Source organism: Dysidea avara, chromosome 4, assembly GCF_963678975.1.
Source record: "Dysidea avara chromosome 4, odDysAvar1.4, whole genome shotgun sequence".
Classification (NCBI taxonomy): Eukaryota; Metazoa; Porifera; class Demospongiae; order Dictyoceratida; family Dysideidae; genus Dysidea; species Dysidea avara.
In genome coordinates this window covers 16,196,343-16,221,368 of record NC_089275.1, presented here as the reverse complement: position 1 = coordinate 16,221,368, position 25,026 = coordinate 16,196,343, and the positions used below count along the sequence as shown (strand labels likewise).

Below are 25,026 nucleotides of genomic sequence, written 5' to 3'. Positions count from 1 at the left end.
GGAATAAAAAGTATTAGTTTTCACGCCTACTAGGCAAACCGCTTAGAGCAATGAGCTGAAAATTGGTGTATAGCTGGAATAATCTTCATTGAAAGTCCTTGCAGTAGTATAGAAGAATTGGATTACAAACCACTGAGTTATGATTTGAAAGCCAACTCCGTGTAGCAAATGCGAGATAGAGATACTCTAATAGAACAGTCACCCTAATACAGCATTCAACTAATTTATTTACTCCATTATAGAATTCTATTACCATATTCTGTAGGGAGTTCAGCTGCAAACAGTTAATCTTATAGACAGTTCAGCAAGAAGCAAGCCACCCTATAGAGAGTTCAGCTACAAATATATCGCTGTAGTGATTCATAACATTGCAAGTCACACTGAAGAGAGTTCAGCTATAAACAAGTAATGCACCCTGTAGAGAGTTCGGCTACACTCTCTAGAGAATTCAGCTACAAACAAGTCACTGTGGAGAGAGTTCAGCTACAAAGAAACTATCCTGTAAAGTATTCATCTATACAAACAAGTTACTCTATAGAGATCACCTGCAAACAAGTAACCCTGAAGAGAGTTCAGCTACAGACAAGTCACTTTATAGTTTATACAGTGTTCAGCTACAAGTAAGTCACTCTGTAGAGAATTCGGCTACAAATAAGTCACTCTGTAGAGAATTCAGCTACCACCAAGTCACTCTGTAAAGAATTTTGCTACAAACAAGTCACCGTGTAGAGAGTTCAGCAACCAAAATACTACTCTGTAAAGAGTTCAGCTATACAAACAAGTTACTCTGTAGAGAGATCAGCTAGAAACAAGAGAGAGTTCAGCTAGAAGAAGTCACCCTGTAGAGAACTCAGCTGCAAAGAAACCCTGTAGAGAGATCAACTACAAACAAATCACCCTGCAGAGCATTCAGCTATAAACAAATCACCCTGTAGGAAGTTCAGGTACAAACAAACCACCCTATATACAGTTCAGCTACAAAAAAAATCACTCTGTAGAGAGTTAAGCTACAAAGAAGTTATGCTACAGTGAGATCAGTTTGAAACAAGAGGTTTCAGCTACAAACAAATTAACCTGTAGAGAGTTCAACTATGAACAGATCATCCTGTAGATAGTTCAGCTAGATACAAGTCACCCTATAGAGAGATCAGCTAGAGGAAGTCACCTTGTAGAGAGATCAGCTAGAAAAAGTTGCCTTGTAGAAAGTTCAGTAACAAAAGAAACCATCCTGTAGAGGGTTCAGCTACAAACAAATCACCCTGTAGAGAGTTCAGCTGCAAACAAATCACCCTGTAGAGAGTTCAGCTACAAACAAAACAACCTGTAGAGAGATCAGCTCGAGGAAGTCACCTTGTAGAGGGATCAGCTAGCACCTTGTAGAGAGTTCAGGTACAAAGAAACCACCATGTAGACAGTTCAGCTGCAAACATATCACCTGTAGAGAGTTCACACAGCAAGAAACAAATCACCCTGTAGAGAGATCAGCTAGAAGAGGTCACCTTGTAGAGAGTTCAGCTACAAAGAAACCATCATGTAGAGAGTTCAGCTGCAAACAAATCACACTGTAGAGAGTTCAGCTACAAAAAGATCACCCTGTAGAGAGTTCAGCTAGAAGAAGTCACCTTGTAGAGAGTTCAGCTACAAAGAAACCATCATGTAGACTCTGAGAGTTAAGCTGCAAACAAATTACTCTGTAGAGAGTTCAGCTAGAAGAAGTCACCTTGTAGAGAGTTCAGCTACAAAGAAACCATCGTGTAGAGAGTTCAGCTACAACGAAATCACCATGTAGAGAGTTTAGCTGCAAACAAATAACCTGTAGAGAGTTCAGCTAGAAACAAATCACCCTGTAGAGAGATCAGCTAGAAGAGGTCACCTTGTAGAGAGTTCAGCAACAAAGAAACCGCCATGTAGAGAGTTCAGCTTCAAACAAATCACCGTGTAGAGAATTCAACTACAAACAAATTGCCCTGTAGAGGGATCAGCTAGAAGAAGTTACCTTGTAGAGAGTTCAGCTACAAAGAAACCGCCATGTAGAGAGTTCAGCCTCAAACAAATCACCATGTAGAGAATTCAACTACAAACAAATCGCCCTGTAGAAGGATCAGCTAGAAGAGGTCACCTTGTAGAGAGTGCAGCTACAAAGAAACCATCATGTAGAGAGTTCAGCTACAAAGAAATCACCTTGTAGAGAGTTCAGCTAGAAGAAGTCACCTTGTAAAGAGTTCAGCTACAAAGAAACCACTATGTAGAGAGTTTAACTGCAACAAATCACCAGTAGAGAGTTCAGCTAGAAACACATCACCCTGGAGAGAGATCAGCTAGAAGAGGTCATCTTATAGTGAGTTCAGCTACAAAGAAACCACCACATAAAGAGGTCAGCTGCAAATAAATCACTTGTTGAGAGTTCAGCTACAAACAAATCCCCCTGTAGAGGGATCAGCTAGAAGAAGTCACCTTGTAGAGAGTTCAGCTACAAAGAAACCATCGTGTAGAGAGTTCAGCTACAACGAAATCACCATGTAGAGAGTTTAGCTGCAAACAAATAACCTGTAGAGAGTTCAGCTAGAAACAAATCACCCTGTAGAGAGATCAGCTAGAAGAGGTCACCTTGTAGAGAGTTCAGCTACAAAGAAACCGCCATGTAGAGAGTTCAGCTTCAAACAAATCACCGTGTAGAGAATTCAACTACAAACAAATTGCCCTGTAGAGGGATCAGCTAGAAGAAGTTACCTTGTAGAGAGTTCAGCTACAAAGAAACCGCCATGTAGAGAGTTCAGCCTCAAACAAATCACCATGTAGAGAATTCAACTACAAACAAATCGCCCTGTAGAAGGATCAGCTAGAAGAGGTCACCTTGTAGAGAGTTCAGCTACAAAGAAACCATCATGTAGAGAGTTCAGCTACAAAGAAATCACCTTGTAGAGAGTTCAGCTAGAAGAAGTCACCTTGTAAAGAGTTCAGCTACAAAGAAACCACTATGTAGAGAGTTTAACTGCAACAAATCACCAGTAGAGAGTTCAGCTAGAAACACATCACCCTGGAGAGAGATCAGCTAGAAGAGGTCATCTTATAGTGAGTTCAGCTACAAAGAAACCACCACATAAAGAGGTCAGCTGCAAATAAATCACTTGTTGAGAGTTCAGCTACAAACAAATCCCCCTGTAGAGGGATCAGCTAGAAGAAGTCACCTTGTAGAGAGTTCAGCTACAAAGAAACCATCATATAGAGTTCAGCTACAAAGAAATCACCCTGTAGAAAGTTCAGCTAAAAGAAGTCACCTTGTAGAGAGTTCAGCTACAAAAAAAACCATCATGTAAAGAGTTCAGCTGCAAACAAATCACCCTGTAGATAGTTCAGCTACAAAAAGATCACCCTGTAGAGAGTTCAGCTAGAAGAAGTCACCTTGTAGAGAGTTCAGCTACAAAGAAACCATCATATAGAGAGTTCAGCTACAAAGAAAGCACCCTGTAGAAAGATCAGCTAGAAGAAGTCACCTTGTAGAGTGTTCAGTTACAAAGAAACCATCATGTAGAGAGTTCAGCTGCAAACAAATCACCCTGTAGAGAGTTCAGCTACAAAAAGATCACCCTGTAGAGAGTTCAGCTAGAAGAAGTCACCTTGTAGAGAGTTCAGCTACAAAGAAACCATCGTGTAGAGAGTTCAGCTACAAAGAAACCACCATGTAGAGAGTTTAGCTGCAAACAAATCACCTGTAGAGAGTTCATCTAGAAACAAATCACCCTGTAGAGAGATCAGCTAGAAGAGGTCACCTTATAGATAGTTCAGCTACATTTCAAGTCACCCAGTAGAGAGATCAGCTGCAAAATAATATCCTGTTGGGAATAATGGGCATGTAATAAATATATGTATATAATTTGTATAATTACTAATAAAATCAAAAATAATTGAAGTATTAAAAATCTTCTATAAGTTCTTTTCTTCTTCTTGTGGTAAAGAAAAAACACATGGGTTAAAAAAAACCCAAAGCCAGCCATTGGCCGGCTTTGCAGTATACAAACACAAAAAGAAGTGATATCTAATCAAAAACAGCCAAGCTGTAAAAAAAAGGTGTAGCCCCCAAAAGGCCATGGTGAAAAAAGATGTGAAATCCAAGGTGGCGGCCAAGAAATGGCTGTGATGGTAGGTTAATGGTAAAAATTTTAATAACGACAATTCAGGTGAATTTTGTGCCACTTGGTCTTGGCACCAAATTCACCTGAATCGTCGTTATTAAAATTTTTACCATTAACCTACCATCACAGCCATTTCTTGGCCGCCACCTTGGATTTCACATCTTTTTTCACCATGGCCTTTTTGGGGGCCGCACCTTTTTTTACAGCTTGGCTGTTTTTGATTAGATAGTTATAATCCTGTTGAATTACTGTATTTCACAGGTCAATAATTATTGTGTTTCCTAAATAACTATCCATGTATCAAAGTCCATCAAAGTTTTGGAAAATTAAAATAAATGTCTAGTGTGTCACTATAACACCTCACTATAGCTATCAACCACCTCTTGTAACACTTTAGCGCTCCCCTGTAACACCTTGTGAGTGTCATCATAGCACCTTTACAGCTACTTCTAGGGTGTTGAATTTGAACTTTAACATGGACACCTGTAAAGTGTTATGATTACTCCTAAATTTTAACAGTGCTGTTGTAGCATTACATGTGGATGACATACATACAAACTTTACTTATAGAATAACTTACAGATTCAACAACACGCGTTATCTGATTGTATACATCAGAGAATTTGTGTAGGTCTTTAACTGGTTGGTCATTGGAGTCTAATATGATGAAATGCTCCCTAAATATTTCAAGATTTTCAGCCACAAAACTTGTCACTTCAAACTTTTCATTTGCATAGATGGACACCTGTGTATACAGTACAAAATAGATAACGAACCTATATGCACTCAGTTCACTATTCAAGTAAGCATTTGGGTTGATGATTAGGCAGTTAATACTAGGGCTGAAACGATCATGGTTATTTAGTATTCGAGTACTCGCTCGAGTTAATGATTGAGTACTCATGAATACTAGCTTTGTTAAATTGTAGTCATACCCAATTGACATGTTTAATACTGACTTACAGCACTAAGTACTGATGTTAGTGTCCGACAAAAAGTTATACCAATCAAACTCAACAGCCTTCATTGTGTCACTCCCAGATGACAAATACATCATGTGAGTTGCGTCATGTGATCTTAACTAGTACTCAAGTACCAACTTTACTATCCGAGTACCAAAATCTGCAATGAGTACTCACTGAGTATTAGTATCTGTTTCAGCCCTAGTTAATACTATGGATTATAATAAAGGCAATACGCAAAATTTTTATTTGGATGTGGGTTTAAAATTAATTTGCCTTGTTTAGAGATGACCACTGTACCAATTTATGCTGCTATTTCAAAATGCACACAATATGTTATGAATGTGTAAAATAATTATGATGCCATTCATGTGTGAAAACATTTTGAAAAATCACTAACTTGCACAAATTGGTTTATGTATTATGTACATTTCCATTGATATCTATGAAATACAAAGTTACTGCTTTATATATAAATCATTTTGGTGTTTATTTTGGAATGTGTACTAATTGCTGTACAGAATGTTTGTATGTCACTAGGTCTTGGATTGGATATATACTTCGACCTGTCTGAACACTAAAAGGCCCACACACATATCTGTATAAACTGGTGGTAGACAAACATGTTCAAAATCTACACAAATAATGGTACATCACTAACACATTCATTGTATACAGTTTTAACATTATCAAACTGATTGGCGTTACAGCCATTTCTTGACTGCCGACTCTACTTTCTAACTCTTGCCTTTTTTTGAAAGATACATCCATGAATCTGCTTGGCTATTGTACATAAATAGTCATTCTTTATTGTGTTTGCAATTGTAATAGGCTGGCTTTAGGGTTTATTGCTATGAGGTTTTCGAAAATGTGGGTATGAAAACTTGTATAGACCTTATTTTAATTAATGCTCACCAAAGTATTTGTATTACACAACACATATACTGCATTTATAATGTTAGTCTTGTTTAGCCGGTCACATATTTAATACATCACTGCATTTGCCTCTTCATGGAGTTATTATAAGAATATCTTCGTTCAATTTGTATGATCAAAGTAAGCATGAATTATTTGCATTTGTTTATTTCAATTTGTAGTAAAACATGACTTTATCATCATTGTTTCAGCTTGCTTGCATGCTTGATAGCATGGGTTGATATAACTGGGCCAAAAACTGTACCTTGATAAATTCCCCAGTTCATGGTGAACATACATATAATGACACAAGCCTCAACTCTTTAACCTGTTGTACTCGTGAATTAAATATGGTTGATTAAACTTCCTGTAACAGCACATTGGTTTATTGCTCTAAACTACAGAAAAGTCATAAAATAAAGTTCAAGATAATTGACAACTTGTCGAGTTTTCACTCAGTGGGCCATATTCATCAAATGCAATTCATTTATATAACTGCAATGACTTCCAGTTTGAAGCATTCCATATTAATTTGATCCCAATGTTAAATCACAGCAATAAACTACGAATGAACGACACAGCACTAGTGATAATTGTCAAACACTGTGTTGGTACAGTATGCACACACCGCAAAACAGCAATCTTCATCGACTAATTATTGAACACTTTGTGTACCCTATACCACTCTTATAGTATTTAAATATTTCCGTGTCATATCAAACCACTGGATAACTATATTCTACATACTGTACACATGTTACAGAAGCTTGAATTATAGGATGGCAATCATTTAAGACTATATAGTCAATACTGTTTTTTCAGCAGAGAATGAATCTTTCCATACATACGGTATTAGAACCCCTATAGATCCATTGCAGGTGAACTGCTGCTATAGCAACATGTACCATCTTGGAGTACAACCCATTGTGCAACCCTGATAGCATTAGAGAGATCCTGGGTCTATGCCAAAGAAGCAGATCTACTTTCTGGGTTTTGCTTTACTCTTGTAGAAAGCAATGCTATCAGGGTTGCAAAAATGGATTGTGCTCTAAGATAGTGGATGTTACTATGGCAGCAGCTCACTTGCAAAGGGTCTATTTAGAAAACATCACACTTAGCCTAAGAAATTACTGAAGGGATCATTGTTAACAATATGTTTTGCTTGCTAGCATGATCCACTATTAGCTGGCCACTGCTTGTTGCATAGCCTGTTCAGGAATCTATTAACTGGACACCCAGTTTTGTAGAAGCAGCTATATACAAACAAATTTAAGATTATGTAGCTACTGTATGGTCACCATATACCCAACATCACACCCATAAATTGGAAGCCATTCAAAAATGTGCTGCATGTTTTGTGATATCAGACTACCGCCAATCAAGCAGTGTGTCAGCCATGATGAATTCACTTACAGTAACTGGCAGTCCATCAGCAGACAGCATGAGGAATTACGTTTAACTATGTTTTTCAAGATTGTTAACAAGATTGTCGAATTACTTGTCCAGATTACATCACACTGGCACCTAGAGTCACTTGTGGAAACAGTATAAAATTTGTAATGCTTTCAATCTCTGTGAACCCCTACAAGTTTAGTTTCTTCCCCAGATCAATCAGCAAATGGAACAAATTACCCCCTTGTGATTGCTCAGTAGATAATTTCAAGATCATGCTAAAATCAGTGACTGAAATTATTTAATATATTGTAATGTAACACTTTCACACCTCAGATCAAAGGAATTCTTTACGCTACAAATGTGATGTGGCACACTTAGCAGTGCAACATCTAGATGTCGCACTGCAAAGTACTCATTACTGCATTCCACAAACTGTACAGCTTTAATGCTTCTTACTATTGAATACTGTAGTAAAATGTACATGAAACCTATATAACCAACATCCACTTTACATTGTGGGCTTCAGTGATCTCCTGTGGCCTACAATTGAGCCTCCTGTGGCTCTCAATTGAGACCAACCGAATCCCACAATCAAAACTGTCTCGTGGTGATAAGGTTTCTTATACATTTTGAAAACCTTACATAGTAAGTACTAGTGTTATAGTAAGAGCTAATATGAAGCTTTGATATAGTAACAATAATGATATATTCAACCACCACAGAGGATCCTGGACAAATGCCAGACCACATTAAAGGCACCCTCAACCACATAAAAGGCATTTAACTTAAAAGTGAATTTAGGAGCTTAAAACTACTGTAAAAGTAACTTGAAAGGGTTAGAACTGCTTTAAAAAGCTACTTTGAAGTGTAACATATTAGTTGCAACACTGTAAGTCGTGCATTACCTGATATGTACGCACTCGCCCTCTAAGTCGTGCATTACCTGATATGTACGCACTCGCCCTCGGGCGCTGCGCGCTCGAGGGCATCGCGCGTACATATCAGGCAATGCACTCCTTACAGTGTTACAACTATTACTTATACTCATTTACGAGGTTTACAATTAATAATATATATATATGTAATAGTTATACCACAGGAAAGAATGCTTTACCTGATATATACACACAAGCATGAGGGCCACAGGCCCAAGTACGAGTGTGTATATACAAGCAAAGCACGGGCGCCCGTGGTATAACTAATATATTCTACTTTAGCATGTAGACCCACCTATTGGCAAAATTTTTAGTTGCTATACCCTTCTCTTATATAGAGAACCAAATAAGCTGTGATTATGGGTTAGAATTTTTCCAAATAAACTGTGGTGGTGGGATTCAATTTTAATACATCAAACAGTAGTTTGATTTTATTTTTGCTATTATAGCAATTTTAAGAGACTATAGTGTTAATTATGTTACTTTAATTGCTACATTTACAAAAGTAAAAAATAAACTACTGTTGATGTATTAAAATTGAATCCTACAATCACAAGGTATTTGGCAGAATTCAATTCCACAATCACAGCTTGCTTGATTCCCTATATAAGAACAGAGGATAACAGTATAACATCAAAGATTTCTGGATATTAGACTTCATTTTAGATAACTGTCAATATCCGCACAATTTTCAAAATGCATTTTATTTATTCTCTGTTTTCTACAGGGACAGAGGAATGGACTAGCTAAGTTTCAGCTTCTTAAGTTAAGTAGCATTGGAAATACAGCACTAGACAGCTGGACGAGCAAATAAATTGATATGTTCAGAAGCCATCGAGTAAAGAATCTACAGGCGCTTACGTAAACCATCATAACTTACTGATACAATGGCGTATGGAATTGAATCTTGGCTCATTGTGTGCGCCATGAATCTGCGCATCCACCAAGGTATAATGTTTTCCCCAGGCATGCTTCTGTGTTCGAGAAGGAAGGAAAATTCACTGAAAAACGGTCGTCGGTAAATCTTTCGTCACCGCAACGTAAACAAACGTCTGTAACTTTGAAACCCTTTCATGTATGGAGATGAAACAAAGATTTTTGTACTCCCTATGAACAGGCAAACACGATGTTGCCCAGAATTTATCCATTGGAGGCGAGATTGGAGGCTTAAATCACTCACCAGTGAGGCGATAAAAACTTGCATAATTTTTTTTCTGGAGCTTGCATTTTTTACCCATAGTTTTTAAATGTGTTTTAATACAAAAGTGCAGTAGCTAGCTACTATTCGGTCTATTGTGCGTATATCGACGGTTTTCCAAAATTTGGTCACATATGGTGTGCACACTTATTAGGTATGCAATGTCCCAAGTTAATGAGATGTACGCACTGGTGGCAGTGTGTATATCTTGTTAAGGCAGAGATATACGCACTGCCTTAACGAGATATACACACTGCCTTAACGAGATATACGCACTGCTTTAACGAGATTTACGCATTGGTAGCAGTGCATATATCTCATTAAAATTTTGAGTCAGTGCAATATTTGATATATATGCACTGGCTTTACTTTGATCTGAGGTGTGAAAGTGGTACATATATTATAGTCTATATACAGTACAGTTCATTTATAACTTCACACACACGTGGTGTTTTTGACGTGGCGCCACACGATTTTTCCAGTGGCAAAAGGTATGCGTGGGATTGATCACTACTATGCCATGGCACAAGGCATTATCACGCGTGGAAAAAGAGATTACTATACCATGAGAGTGCCACGTGTGACTAATATCAGCCAATATCAAAATACAACACCGGAGGAGCACCACAGCAACAACTTCACTGTCAGAACTGATTTATTAAAGTGAGAATAAATTCTGTACAAGCACAATTTATAGGTACAGAAAGATTGTTCTAGAAATTCCTGGATCTGATATACAACGTTATAACTATGTTTATTAATTAATTACATAATTGAAATAATACAATTACATAATTGTTCATTACAACAGCCAATGCCATGTGGTGGTCATGAAGTGTAAAGCCAAACTACAGTATATGTATACTTACTGTACTTCACTGTGCATTGCACTATTAAAATTCAATTATTAACTAACACTTCATATTTTACCGGTCACGCCAGGTCTCTTTTACACACCAACACAGGATCTTGCACGAGATGAACTGGATTAACCCATTTTGCTAACGTGCAACTTTTCTTTAAGTGTTGAATTCTACTTGTACCTGCAAATATATTTCTCTATTAACTAGTAATATAGCAATGGCGATACATATACTAGTATTTTAAAATGCAAGTGTAGAGTATCCATAGAATCTGTAGCTGAGGTGAACTGAAGTCTCCTTCCAGTCCTCCACGGAACACTTTAATAGTGAGTGAAGGCCATCCTGTGTAAGACACAGTGAAATTAATACAATAACAATGCACAATATTTTTCCTATTTTCTTTTTTTTAATGAGCCTTGTCTTGCTAAAAATCTTACATTCGAAATCACCTTTAGCAAGCATCGTCGATTGACTTGTTTGTCAGAAGAAACTTGCTTGGATAATTGCTCTCCAATGTCTTTACACTGTGATGGCAATGTTACTATTGCTTCAACGGCACTCTTATGGCAGTCTGATCCTTCATGTTTACAATAACATCTTTCCAGTTACAGTATCCTTAGATACAAAGGCAGCTTCTCCCTTAATCCACTTAACTGTCCTTTTCACTAATGCTGTAACACAAAAGTGGCAAAATACCACGTCATCATCCTCATCATAATGCAGCCATTCCCAATTAGAAAACCAATGCAACTGGCAAGAATGCTTGACAACTTGGTTTTTCCCAAATTCACGTTGTGGAAAATTAAATGATGAAAGTGGGTGATTTGGTGTATCTGGCAGTGTAGGATAGTTTTGAGAAACAGAAGGTCCAACGTCGTACCTAACAAGCTTTGACACCATAATTAGCACGAGCCATAGTTTAGCACAACCCATAATTTAGTTACCACTTGTAAAGTGTGTGCGTGAATCATGACCCGTAAATACACGTATACTAATAGAAATCACGAGGTGAAGAAAAGTAAACATGGCGCCAGTGTAGCAGTATGATCGAGTATGGTATGGAAAAACTTTCAGAGACAAGTTAGTAGTTGAAGTCAGGATACCGCATTGTGAAATTCCCTGAAATGGAGCCTACAGTAGCTACACTCAGCTGTAGACTGAAAGCCTGCCAGAATGATCACTGATGATGAAGCTCATACGTCAAGTCACGGTTCGTTTCAAGTTGATCCGGACAGTCAAAAGTTGATAAGTTCATGGATAGTAGTATGGGTCTATTGTTCCCAGCTGTGGAATACGGTGCCTAGTCTGACTGTGGCCTTCCCTCCATAACGGTGCTGTGCCGCAGGTGTGTGATCTATTATCTAATGAGAACAAAGAATTATTTGTGTGATGCCTTTGAAGAGACGTGCACTAAGGGATACTTGCATGAATAATATTAGAATCTCACACAGTCAGCACACGTGATGATTAGCTAGATCTCACAATCGATTACTGTAATTAGGGATGTCAAACAGATTTAAAAGTTTGACAAATGCATGTTTTAGCCACGGCATCTTGTAGAGCTCGAAAAATGCTGCAAATTGATGTATTGGTTTCCCACATTTGCTTTTGTGGTAGCCAGTAATTGTTAAATAAACAAATAAGTGGTTCTCCAGACTTCTCTATTGAGCACCATTGGTAGCCATGACACAAAACAAAAACAAGCGACGTATGAGTGATTACATCACTTTGTATTATCAATTGCGTAGAATTTCCAGGAAACTAATACAGGCATTCAAGTTGAATCTTGCACTGACTGAAAACTAACCTATCGATTAACTGGAACGCTGTTGTACATGGCGATCGACAAAATTAGCCTTTTGTCATCTTCCATACATTTTCTAGGTAGGGAACTAACATTGGGGCTAACACACGCACCTAGCTACTCCAATCACGAGGAAACTCACCAGAAGAGCACTACCTTGACCAGTTCATCACTATGAAATGAAAAATTCTAGTGCCTAAACTGTCTAAGGGATGCGCAATTCATTGTGCCACTTTTTAATGAACTTTATTGGAGAAGAAATTCCGTAAATTTGCAGGGTTTTGACATCCCTACTATAATAATATGTTGTTCGCTGCTTACAGGAGTGTGATGCTACAGTAAGTGCAGCACCTTTGTACTTTGGTTAGGTTGAATAAACAGTTAGTTGCGCCATACCTCTGATATAACATCAGTAAAATTAATATGCATGTGTGTAAGGTCGTCCACTGATTGCATGCGTGAATGGAAGCTGGGATTTAAGTAAATGGTTGAAATAGCTTTAGCTTGATTGAACACCAAAATTATTGGTCCAGCTCAACCGGACCAGCTCCTCCGGCCCTGGAATGGCAGATACATTGCATCACCCCTATTTTCAAAGCTGGCAACAAAAATTGTGTTACCAAATAAAATATAGACCTATATCCCTACTCTGCATTGTGTCCAAATTACTTGAACATATTTCTAGTCGTATCTCTACCTCACAATTTGGATTCATGAAAGGGTGCTCAACTTTGCAACAACTTCTTATCTTCCTCAAAGATATTTATGAGCACAAAACCCAAATAGACGTAATCTATTTAGACTTTTCTAAAGCTTTTGACCGTGTTCCTCACAATGAGCTACTTTTAAAATTGTGGCAAATTGGCATTACTGGAAACCTGTGGTGGTGGTTCAAATCATATCTCTATAACAGATACCAATGTGCATGACTCAATGTTCCTACTCAACTCTACTTCCAATTTTATCAGGTGTGTCTCAGGGGAGCGTCCTTGGCCCACTTTTGTTCTTAGTTTACATTAATGATTTTGTATCTATCCATTCATCACTCCAATGCTTTATCTTTTGCAGATGTCACTAAATGCTACAAACTCATTTTTGAACTACTGGATTCTATCAAACTCCAGGATGACCTCAACTCCTTATGTGACTGGTCTTGAGACTCAAACTTATTTTTTAACACTAAGAATTTTATTCACCTCTCCTTCAATACAAAGTTCCCTACTTCTTACAACATTGATGATTCCTTGATAATATCTAGCAACAACCATCGTGACCAACGTTGAAACCGGGTCACTACTGCTGACCCGGATGACCCACTGACCCGGATGACCCACTGACCCGGATTTGACCCGGATGTGACCCGATTAATTAAAGCTGAGACGTGTTTCGGCTAGTCTCGAGCGAGTGAACAAGTCTACATTTTGAGTGTTCGATTCGTGTTGAGTAAATATTGCAACTTCAGCCTAGCTGTAGGTTGAAGACCAAAAAAAAAAAAAAAAAAGGTCTTCACCTACTGAAAATAGCTAACCTCGTGTATGTTGGTAATGCGATAAGTGGGCGTGGCTCATGAAAGAGCTACGCGATAGCGTTTATAAGTTTCCACATCGTCAAACGAACAATTTCGTTTCTCACGTGATCCAATCCGGGTCAGACCCGGATAAATTGTAAACCGGGTCAGACCCGGATGACCCGGAGAAAATGTGACCCGGATGACCCGACCCGGTTTCAATGCTGATCGTGACCTTGGTATCATTCTATCCACCGACCTGTCCTGGAGAACCACATTTCATCCAAAGCTTATTGAACCCTAGGATTGCTTAGACGTACATTCAACCATTCTATTAACACTACAACTAAACAAACTCTGTACATAGTACTAGTAAAGTCACAGCTGCTGTATTGTTCCCATTGTGGCATCCCTACCTTATCCAAGATATCACTGCTCTTGAAAGAATACAGTGCTGAGCTACCAAACACATCCTCAATGATTATGTTTCTGATTATAAAACTTGCCTTATCAAACTCAACCTACTACCATTAACGTATATTTATGACTAGTGTGACATTTTGTTCTTCATAAAATCAATTCAAATTCATCCAATCATTTCAACATCCGGACCTTCATCAAATTCTGTCATCATTCTACTAGGTCTTCTTCCAGTAACAAACTTAAACATGTTTTTAAGTCATCTAATCAACAAAGAAACTTCTACCTCAACAGACTTCCTCGAACTTTCAACAGCTTACCAGTAATTGACTTAACTCAACCCTTTGCTACCATTAACTTTCAACTAACTAAGATCCTATGGCAGCATTTTATGAGAAACTTCAATCCAGACAACCAGCATAGTTTCCATTTTTGTAGCATCTGCTCCAAACATCCCAAGCCACCCAACTTTGATACACTTAACAGCTAATTGTAATTATATAAGTAATGATAAGTACTTAATTTAAGCTATGGGGTTTGGTATTACCAGATTACCTTTAGTGCAACTGTAGACAAACTCACTTTTATTGTTGTGCAACCATGTACACCTGTAACATTGCACTATAAAGCTAATAAATGAATAGAGAAAAAAAAATTAAAAAGGTACAGCGATGGATTTATAATCACTAGAGCAGATTTAGCTCAGTCTCAGCAATGATGAGTGAATTATCTTGAACATCTCTTGAGATTTGTTGCAAGATATCCAGACTGTAAATTTTACACGGGGTACTGAATCATCAGCTTGCTATCTCCTTCCCGTCATATTACTTTCCATCAATGAGAACAACCAGGTCATACCACCCACTACATTTCATCATACCAACGTCGTCCACAAGATCTCATCAAAACAGTTATTTTTCAAGGACTATAAAAGAATGGAACAGCTTACCACCCACTATCATCGAAACAACTGACTCTGAATTATTTACATCACTTTTGCAACAACATTACTCAACTTGTAATTAGGCAATTGTTTTGTGTAATTAGTGTACTTTTTGTTTTCCTGAGCACACCAGCAGGGCTGACTGCTCAGTAAAATAAAAAATAATAAGGACACGTAACTACATGTACTGTAGAGTTTGTTGTTTATACAACTGTACATGCATGGTTGACAGCTTGCATTACAGCGAGTAAGGGCCATGCGTAGCACACCACACGCGTGTGCCATGGTGCAAACTTGGCGTGGGCACAACAAACCTAGCGCGGGCCACACAACAATGTTCCGTGGCAAGCGCCGTGGTGCTGTGTGGTGCTACGCCAAAATGTCACGCATGTGTGAAGCTATAAATGGACCATACTGTACAAAGAATTTCTAAATGTATAACACAGGATATATAGTCATTTTAACCATAACAACCAATGGATAGAATGATTGCATGGGTAATCATGCATCACTATTCTTAGTAGAATGAATATATAATTATGATACACTTCCTTAACATAATTCCTTCTTGGAATACATGATCATATCCTTGATATCTGTACAACAACAGTTGTTATTAGACCTCCTCCTAAAAAGCCATGTAGCTGACACCTTAAACAAATACACAGAAAAATTAGGAATTTTCAACTAGAGCAAGGACCATAGCACATCAATAAAAAGTACTGAAATAAGCTGGAGTAATGCACGATATTAAATCACAGTAAACAATAAGAAGTACAGTGTTATATCCCTACTATGCATTTCCATTATGGTATCTTGAACACATTAGGGATAAACACTTCTTATTGTTTTACTGTGATTCATTATCGTGCACTATACCAGCTTGTTTTAGTAGTTTTTTATCGATGTGCTATGGTCCCTCTTCTATTTGAAAATTCCAAATGTTTCTGTGTACTTGTTTGTAAACTTTTTTGTAAATAATTATTATGACTGGTGAATCCACACACACATATATATACCACATCTGCAATGGCGCCAAACACCCCAATTATCGTCTGAATACAGGGAGTCAGAAACATGTTAAAACGTGAAAAAAATCTGGACTCATAGCCAGTCAATTCACCCCAAGATTTCTCAACATACGTACTAATTTGGGATCAATGATAAAACACTATCATGTCAGATTAGGTTATAAGACTTAAAGTTAACTTAGTAGTAGGGTAACATGATCGTGTTTTATCAATGCTAGTTCGTTCACCTGTGCGGTAACTATTACAAGAAGTAACACATGAAGTATTAACTTCCAAGGAAATCTCCTCCTGTTCTCATCTGTCCACTTCTCTATCACACTCTTACAATGATAACTAATCCGCTTCTTCATCTCCATATCCGCTCGACCAGCTCTTCTTTTCCACTCCTCCTCCTCCCGATCGCCGCGCATATTATCTTTGACATTTAGCTTCACTGTAAGTGCCTTCAGCTGTATGTCCTCTTCGGGGTTGTTGGTGCCACCACTGTGGCAAAACGAGTAATTACACGAACCAATTGTATACGTGCGTAAACCAGTCAAGATCCTGGCAAGGTAGCTCGGCTTATCATCAGATAATTTATAGTCACTTTCCATTGTTGCAGCGTTATTGGGCGTTTGAGTCCACGAAATCAGTAGCGTAGACGATTTTATAGCAGAAAAACGTCAGTTAGTATCGGCCCACACAATGAAGGTAATTTCCCATACATTATGTCATTTTTCATTTCGTAAGCTCAATAGCTAGAAGCTTTTCCCTCTTACACTTTATAGAATAAGCCAGATGGAAATAATTGATTTGGAAGCAACGGATGAATGGGTGCATATCAAGGTGCATATTACTAATTCAGAGATTGAGGCTAAGTTTGAAGTTTTGTTGCGATTTTAGGTACGTAGCTACAGTAGCTATGACTAGGTGTTTTGGTGATTCAAGAGTTTTGGGTGTGAGGCTTTGCAAGAGTTCCACAAAACTTCTTTCCATTATTGACATCCCATTCTGGATGTAGTGAGCATCCCATTCTGGATACAGTGTAGCTACTGTGTAGTGTTGACGACTCAGTATACACATAACCTTATTAGCTAAATAACCCTACTAACCAAGAATTGACGTGTACGTTGATGCAAATATACAGGGGCGGATCCAGGCAGGCTACTATTATTATTTATTATTAGCACTTTACAGTGACCAGCACTGAAGGTCTGACAGCAACATGTGCTGTAGCCTTAGGATTACCTAACCTAATTTCAAGGACTTAGACCTAGTGACTTGACTTACTGACTGATAAGGTGTAACAGAAAAGGGGCCAAAGTAAGGAAAAATCCCAGGATTTGAACTGCAGGTTACCCAATGTCTAGTCGGGGCCACACTCAGTCTTCCTTCAGGAGGGGTGGATTTTCTTCCTTAAACCTAAAGTATTAATTTTATTATTAGCACTTCACAGTAACCAGCACTGAAGGTCTGACAACATCATGTGCTGTAGCCTTAGGATTGCCTAACCTAATTTCAAGGGCTAAGTTTTAAGTAGTTGGGGAGAGTCAGATTCTCTTTGTTAATTGCTGCATTTTGAAGCAGCAACCTCTTCTTATTGTTTCACTGCTGATTTAACCATTGTGGTCTTGCAGATGGTTGCGATTTTTAGATTTGAGGGTCCTCCGTGGCCCTCAAATCTCTCCAAATTGACTGAGAATACTATTGGCGATCCCTCTGTGAAGTCCCAGTTCACCACACACCTTATCACAAAACCATGGCCATTTAATGGCGCCAATCACTACCAGATACAGTACATAAAAGTGCCATGAAAATAACCATGAAATATCCATGAAATTACCTATGGTTTATCCCATGAATTTTACATGAATTTTACATTTCATCGATACTGCACTCATTAAATCTCTGCAATGCCATGAATTTACCATGATAATCTGATCTGGAGACGCATTTCATGGCCCATGAAACAAACCATGAATTGACTTTCATGGTACATTCATAGGGGCGATTTAACATTTCATGGAAAAAACATAGACGTTTCGTGGCATACTTCTCTGGTAGTGAATCTCCCACTCGTGACTTTGACAGGGTCGGAAGAAAGCTGCTACAGAAACCAGATTTGCCAGTCCTGAAGGAAGTATGGTGTGGAATATGATAGTGTGTTAGACCAGCAATCCATTTCTGGTAAAAACGTAAGTTTGATTTTGTGTGTATGGAAGCCTTGTTATATGAAATCCGGTCACATGTATATTTATCTCAACACAAATTACACAAATATGCTGGTATACGTATGTATATAATACATGCCTAGTTCTAAATAACTCAGGACAAAACTACAGCTACAATGAAAACAGTCAAATGTTCATATAACGTTTTAAAATAGACTAAACAGTAGCTACAGTTCTTTGGAAATCTAGAAGTAATGAGGATGGTAGAGTCAACATTCCCAAATATGATGACAAATCAATAGGTACCGATCCCAAAGCACCTATAATGATTGGTATGACAGACACTTTCTTTGGTCTCTACATTCTTGAAATTTCAATCTTTAATTCAGCATACTTGGTTAGTTTTTCTACAGCCTTAGAAGAAAGTCTAGAGTCTCCCGGTATAGCCACATCAATGAGGTACAATAAATCAGATCTTTTGTCTACAAATGTGATGTCTGGACGATTGTGGTGGATACATGCATCAGTGATAATTGTAAAGTCCCAAAACAGCTTACAGTTCTTGCTATCCGAAACACTACAAGGTGAATGCTTCCACCAAAATTCCTGAACAGGAAATCCATTCCTTTGCCAACTTCCAGTGAACAAGTGAGGAAACTGCATCATGCCTACCCTTGTACTCCCTCTGAATTAAATAAGAGCAGCTACTCACCAGATGATCTACAGTCTCATCAGCACATCCACACAGTCTGCACTTTGGAGAGCATGGCATCCTAAAGATATTTACCTTGATGGCATTGGTGGATAAAGCCTGATTGTTCTTATGCAGCAAACACAGTAGCTTCCATCTCTTTTTTAACATTTCCATTTAGCAGCCATGACCTTTGTGATTTAGTACAGACTTGAATGGATGTTTCTCTTAAAAATTGACCATGTAGACGTTTATCTCTCCAAGAATTCAAATTACCAACCATATGCATCTGTTTGTAAGCTCTCCCATCCTCTTGGAACTTAACATAATCTCTAGTAACCAACTTTATATAAGGATCATCTGAGTTGTGGACATAAGAGGATAGATTTAAAATGGTCACAGTCAGATTTAAAAGCTTTGGATATCGAGACTAGAAAATTGCTCACTACGCATGGTAGTTTTGCGATGAAAAGTGATGTAGATCGTCTTTATGTTCCACAGAGGCTTGGTGGCAGGGGTCTTATTTCTGCCACTTTTGCTGTTGAACATGAAAGACGAAATCTATCCTCTTATGTCCACAACTCAGATGATCCTTATATAAAGTTGGTTGCTAGAAATTATGTTAAGTTCCAAGACGATGGGAGAGCTTACAAACAGATGCATATGATTGGTAATTTGAACTCTTGGAGAGATAAACCTCTACATGGTCAATTAGGAAACTACTTCGCACTGACTTATATAGGAGAAACCTGATTTTAGCAATTAATACCTTTGCTATTTCTTTGATGACGTATTCAGGTGGTACTATTAAATGGCATTTAATAATACCACCTGAATACATTCCCAAGTCATGATAACCTTTACATAACATTAAAGATTGTGAGCAGCATTATATTACATGTGAATCTCAACAGAAATGTAACGTGTTGCTCAGTACACGTAAATGGGTTTGAAATTTTGCACTTGTGCAGTGTAGAGAATCTAGTAGAAACTACTTCCATGGTTTCATTATTATCCCGTAATAAACTTGGAGAAATTCTATGGAGTATTAAACAACACTCAAGTTTACATCAAAATGATTATGTACAATGCTACAATATATGTACAGTAAACAGTCTGTAAGTAGCCAAAACCTAGTTACATTACATAAGTATTTCATGAGTTTTTCAACGAGTACAGCAATGCTGAATGTGTTTGCTAGAAATTTTTCAAGACTAAGGAAAGTTGTTCTAATCTCCAGAACTGCCATCACAAAAATGACATGCTAATTGTCGAAGTAGTGGCTGGCTGGCATCTCTCAAAGAGCAGGCATATCCCTTTTCCTTCCTTGCAACCAATCGCCGAATAGCAGAATATTCTACAGGGTTGGGTTGTATCTGTTGTAGACATAGATGAAGAGTAAGTTGAGAGCATTATTTTACTGGTGTATATATAACAAATCATTCATCATGATGTTTTTACACATACACCTTACCAAGCCCAAATCAATTCCATCAAACTCAGGACAGTGGTCTCTGTTGCCAGGAGAACCTGGTAAACCTGCTGGACCTATTGGTCCTTGTATACCTGGTTGACCAGTATGTCCCCTGCAACCCTGATGACCAGGTAATCCTCTTCTTTCCTACTGTCCATCACTACCAGGTATTCCATGACTACCTTGTATTCCTTTAGGACCAACTGCTCCAGGATATCCACGAGGTCCCTTCACTCCTTTGACACCTTTCTCTCCAGGAGGACATTTTAATAGTGAAGCTGCATAACAAGTACACAGAAAAATTTGGAATTTTCAACTAGAGCAGGGACCATAGCACATTGATAAAAAGTACTGAAACAGGCTGGAGTAGTGCACAATATTAAATCACAGTAAACAATAAGAAGTGTTATATCCCTACTGTGCTCAGTAATTGGGGTGTGGTGCCATTTCAGATGTGCTATGTGTGGGTTCACCAGTCATAATAAGTATTTACAAAAAAAAGTTAACAAACAAGTACAAAGAAAAATTTGGAATTTTCAACTAGAGTAGGGGCCATAGCACATCGATAAAAAGTACTGAAACAAGCTGGAGTAGTACACGTTATTAAATCACAGTTAAACAATAAGAAGTGCTATATTCCGTGGCATTATTCTCCGGAACGGAACGCCTAAAGTGCCTAGATATATCCTCTAGATCACTTCAAACACAATACTATGTTACTTTGTGACAAACAAAACGAGCCTGCTGTTTCTTGTAGCCGATAACTAGCCTTTCGGCTATAATTATGCTAATGTGGGATTTTATCACGTGACCTGCAGCTGTCATCAGGTGACAACACGAGGGAACACAAGATGAATGGTGACGAATGCAAAGAAGTCCTTTTGTGGTGAATTCAGTCTTTGCTGTAGTTATAGAAACCTGCAAGATCCCGTAGGACTTTATGAAGTTGGTTTATTGAATGAAGAAAGGCACAGGTCACTATAGTTCATGCGCCGTGTGGCCTAGTGAAGGACACAATGCTTTTCTTGCTCTAAAACTCAGGAACCATCTTTAAATATGTATCCACTACTACACATAGCCATACAATTGAGTGAAAATCCCAAAGCACATTTAAATGACTCTAAATCATTGACTTGTTGTACCACATTTTTATGACCGCGGCATTTTTAAAATTTTAATCTTTACTGACTGTCAGAGTCACCAACACGCACGCACACACACACACATTGTATTGTATTTTGTATTGTATTAATGCTTTACAGTGACCAGCACTGAAGGTCTGCAGCAACATGTGCTGCAGCCTTAGGATTACCTAACCTAATTTCAAGGACTTAGACTTAGTGACTTATAGCTGAACAGGTGTAACAGAAAAGGGGCCAAAGTAAGGAAAAAAATCCCTCCAACCCCAGGAATCGAACATGTACTGGTGTACACACATACACACACACACAGATGAGAATGACTGCCTAGCTAACTGACTGACTGATGCCATGCCTTCAGCTAAGTATATCTAGTACAGACTCTGATTTCTAACTTTCCTGGTACCATCATTGTGTTTGATATGGTATGTAGAAGAGATAAATAGCAACACAATAAGGACATTATTATTTATCAGAAACCATAGTAGATCACGGTAACGAAATTAAGTTTGCTGATATTGGTCATCACAGTGCTGTGACTAAAGTAATTACATGTGTACTACTATGGCTTCAGACACAAATAAAAACCCTTACATATCAGTGTCCCTTTACGTTGCTGTAAACCTACCAACATGTAAAATTTGTTGGTACTACAGTAGCTTATTTAGCTGTGTGATATATGTTTTACAAAAGTATTACCGTACAGAGGGAAACTTTGACGAGGAAAAAATTTGACGAATTGTCTCCCAGATTGTCTTTGGCGGAATAAAATTTGACGAATTGCTTGCATTGCGCGCGCCCTTCATAAAATGATTAACAATGCGTGGACTGAAGGGCGCTATACAAGAGTAGCGCGTTACTGTACACGAAAATGGCATACGTTTTTCGCGTAGTTTCTAAGGTTAGAGGCTACCACGTCTATCAGTCTCTATGGCCTAATCCATTTATTGGAGAGGAAGTTTCTTGTGAACGAGAGACGGGTAATGGACATGATCCGCAGGCAGTGGCGATGATGAAGATGATTGATGACAATGAACACGTGGTCGGACACGTTCCTAGAACAATATCCTCTGTTTGTTCTATATTTATAAGAAGAGGAGGAAATATTGTGTGTAGGATAACTGGAAATCGAGAATACTCGGCTGATTTGGAGCAAGGTGGAGTTCAGCTTCCATGTACGTTGACGTTCAGTACACCAAAATCCGAGGAATCCCAAAAGACAAGAAAATCATTAAAGATTTTGTCTATTGACACTTGTGAAACTGAGGAGACTATGGAGACAGACGCAGATACAAAACCTTGTTTGAACACTAAGGTCAAAGACAGTGAACCAGCCTTGGCCGAGCCCTTGGCAGACAAAGATTTGGTTCAGTGCAACACTACTACACTAGATGAAGAAAAGAATTTTGAATTTGTCGACCTAACACATTTTACAGATGGAAATGTGCTTGCTCCTGCAATGAAAAAGTCCAAGGTTTTTGATTCTGAAGGAATCATAATGGGAAATGAATTGTCGGATGATGAGATAAATTTAGTGCAACACCTACTAAAAGAACAATTTAGTAAGCTAAATGGCCTCCGTTCAACTTTGTTTCAAAGTAAGCAGCTGGGTTTGACAGAGAAGGAGACAAGGAATAAACTACAGATAATCCACTGTAATTCCCGTCACCACCGGATAGTTGCCAGCACTGTGGGCTGTACCCTTAATCAAGTCAAGGTATATGATTCGTTGTTTACCTATTGTGATAAAGAGACAGAGTTTATACTTTTCAGTTTATTTCAGTGGAATAAATCTAGTAAGCTTGTGATAACTGTTTCTCGTAGCCAAAAGCAAAAGGGCACTGTTGATTGTGGATTGTTTGCTATTGCCAATGCCACTGCCATAGCTCATGGTAAAAACCCTAGCAAGTTGCGATATAAGCAAGAAGTCATGAGGGCACATTTAATCAACTGTTTTAATAATAAAAATATGTCTTTATTTCCTTGTAAATAGTGTAATTATCTCATTCTTGCTTGTCAATTAATTTTCAATTGTATCATTGCTGATTAATAATTTTCAATTACATAATTACAGATAAATGAATTACTAATATAATCCTACAGTAAAATAAAAACAACGGTGTCAGCATAATGAACCACCTATATGACTTCAAGGATACCTGCAGCTTTGAACCCATTCTTGACAATGGATGGATTGTCCAGTGCATACTGGTAAAGTGATTCAATCCACTTTGCACATAATGGCTTGAGAATACTTAACCGAAGATCAACAGGTATGTTTTGTGCAGCATCCAGTTGTACACACACTTGCTTTGCATACCATTCTCTAAACTCTCTACGTAAAAAAATCTTTAGCAGCTTTATTTATGCTTAGATCTAACGGCTGTAGTCTGTCCGTACAATTTGGAGGTATCAAAACCACATTGATATTGTGTTGGTCAAGAAGGTGTAATATGGAAGGTGTACACTGTGCCTTGAAGTTGTCAAATATAAGTAAAGCTGGCTGATCATTGCTTAGCTTCAATGAACTCCTCTTTTCCTCAACATATGGGAAAATGATTCGTTCAAAGTATTCTCTCATCGTATGCTCATTAGACCAATGTTTTTCAGTTTTTGTTATATGCCACGATGAAGGAAATTCATAGTGCGGAAGGCATCAGTCGGTTTTACCCTCATAAATCAATTGTGGTGGTAAAAAGTAACCAGAAGATGAACCAGCAAAAACTGCAGTGATCTGCCTCTTATCATCTCTGGCTACTACTTCAACTCTTTTAGACCCTTCCTTATCCATAGTCCAATGAGACACTGGAACATAGTTCACTGCGGTTTGATCAAAGTTAATTATCAATTCTGGTGGTATTTCATCCATAGTAACAATCACCTTAATTTCAAGTAAAAATTCGTCCTTCAGCTGGTCATATCTTTCAACATTAACTTTAGCCTTGCTGCAGGCTTTTCGCTTAACATAACCCATTCTTTTGAGCAATGACTTGGCCCAATCATCGGTTAGTTTGACCTCAATACCACCATCACCATTCTTTGACATCAAGCTTGCATTCTTATTCATTAGAATCCCTTCAGCGGCTGCTATCACTACAGCTGTATTAACAGGCAAACCTCGTTTGCGGAGATCCTTTATATACTCTTGGACTTGATGGTCCAATTCGTCTGGAAGAAGAAGTGGTCGCCCCTGTTTCTTCCTTGGCAATTCCTTAATCGGCTCTGGTTTCGGCTTGGGCTTAGCATCCTCATCACCATCTCCATCAGTTTCACCCGCTTCGTCACTAGTCGTAATGGTAGCTCCTTGTTGGTCTGGATCGCCTGACAAATCTTTGTACAAGTTCTTGAATCTCCGCACACTTGGTTCTTTCAATTTTAACTTGGGGTACTTGCCGGCGAAGTAACGTATAGAATTCGTAACGCCGTGTTCCGCTGCTCTCTTGCCAATTTCGTATCTCTGGGCGGG

General features: G+C 38.3%; 1 protein-coding gene across 1 annotated transcript in view; it reads right to left on the bottom strand.

Moving 5' to 3' along the window:
• LOC136253308 (mucolipin-3-like) overlaps nucleotides 1-16,771 on the bottom strand; it is an 86,931-nt gene extending 70,160 nt beyond the window's left edge. The window contains exons 1-2 of the mRNA XM_066045950.1: nucleotides 16,334-16,771; nucleotides 4,714-4,878 (exon numbers count right to left, since the gene is read on the bottom strand). Of these exons, the coding sequence (XP_065902022.1) occupies nucleotides 4,714-4,878; nucleotides 16,334-16,699 (531 nt within the window). The 5' untranslated portion in view covers nucleotides 16,700-16,771. The remainder of the gene's footprint in view (nucleotides 1-4,713; nucleotides 4,879-16,333) is intronic.
• Nucleotides 16,772-25,026: the final 8,255 nt, after the last annotated feature.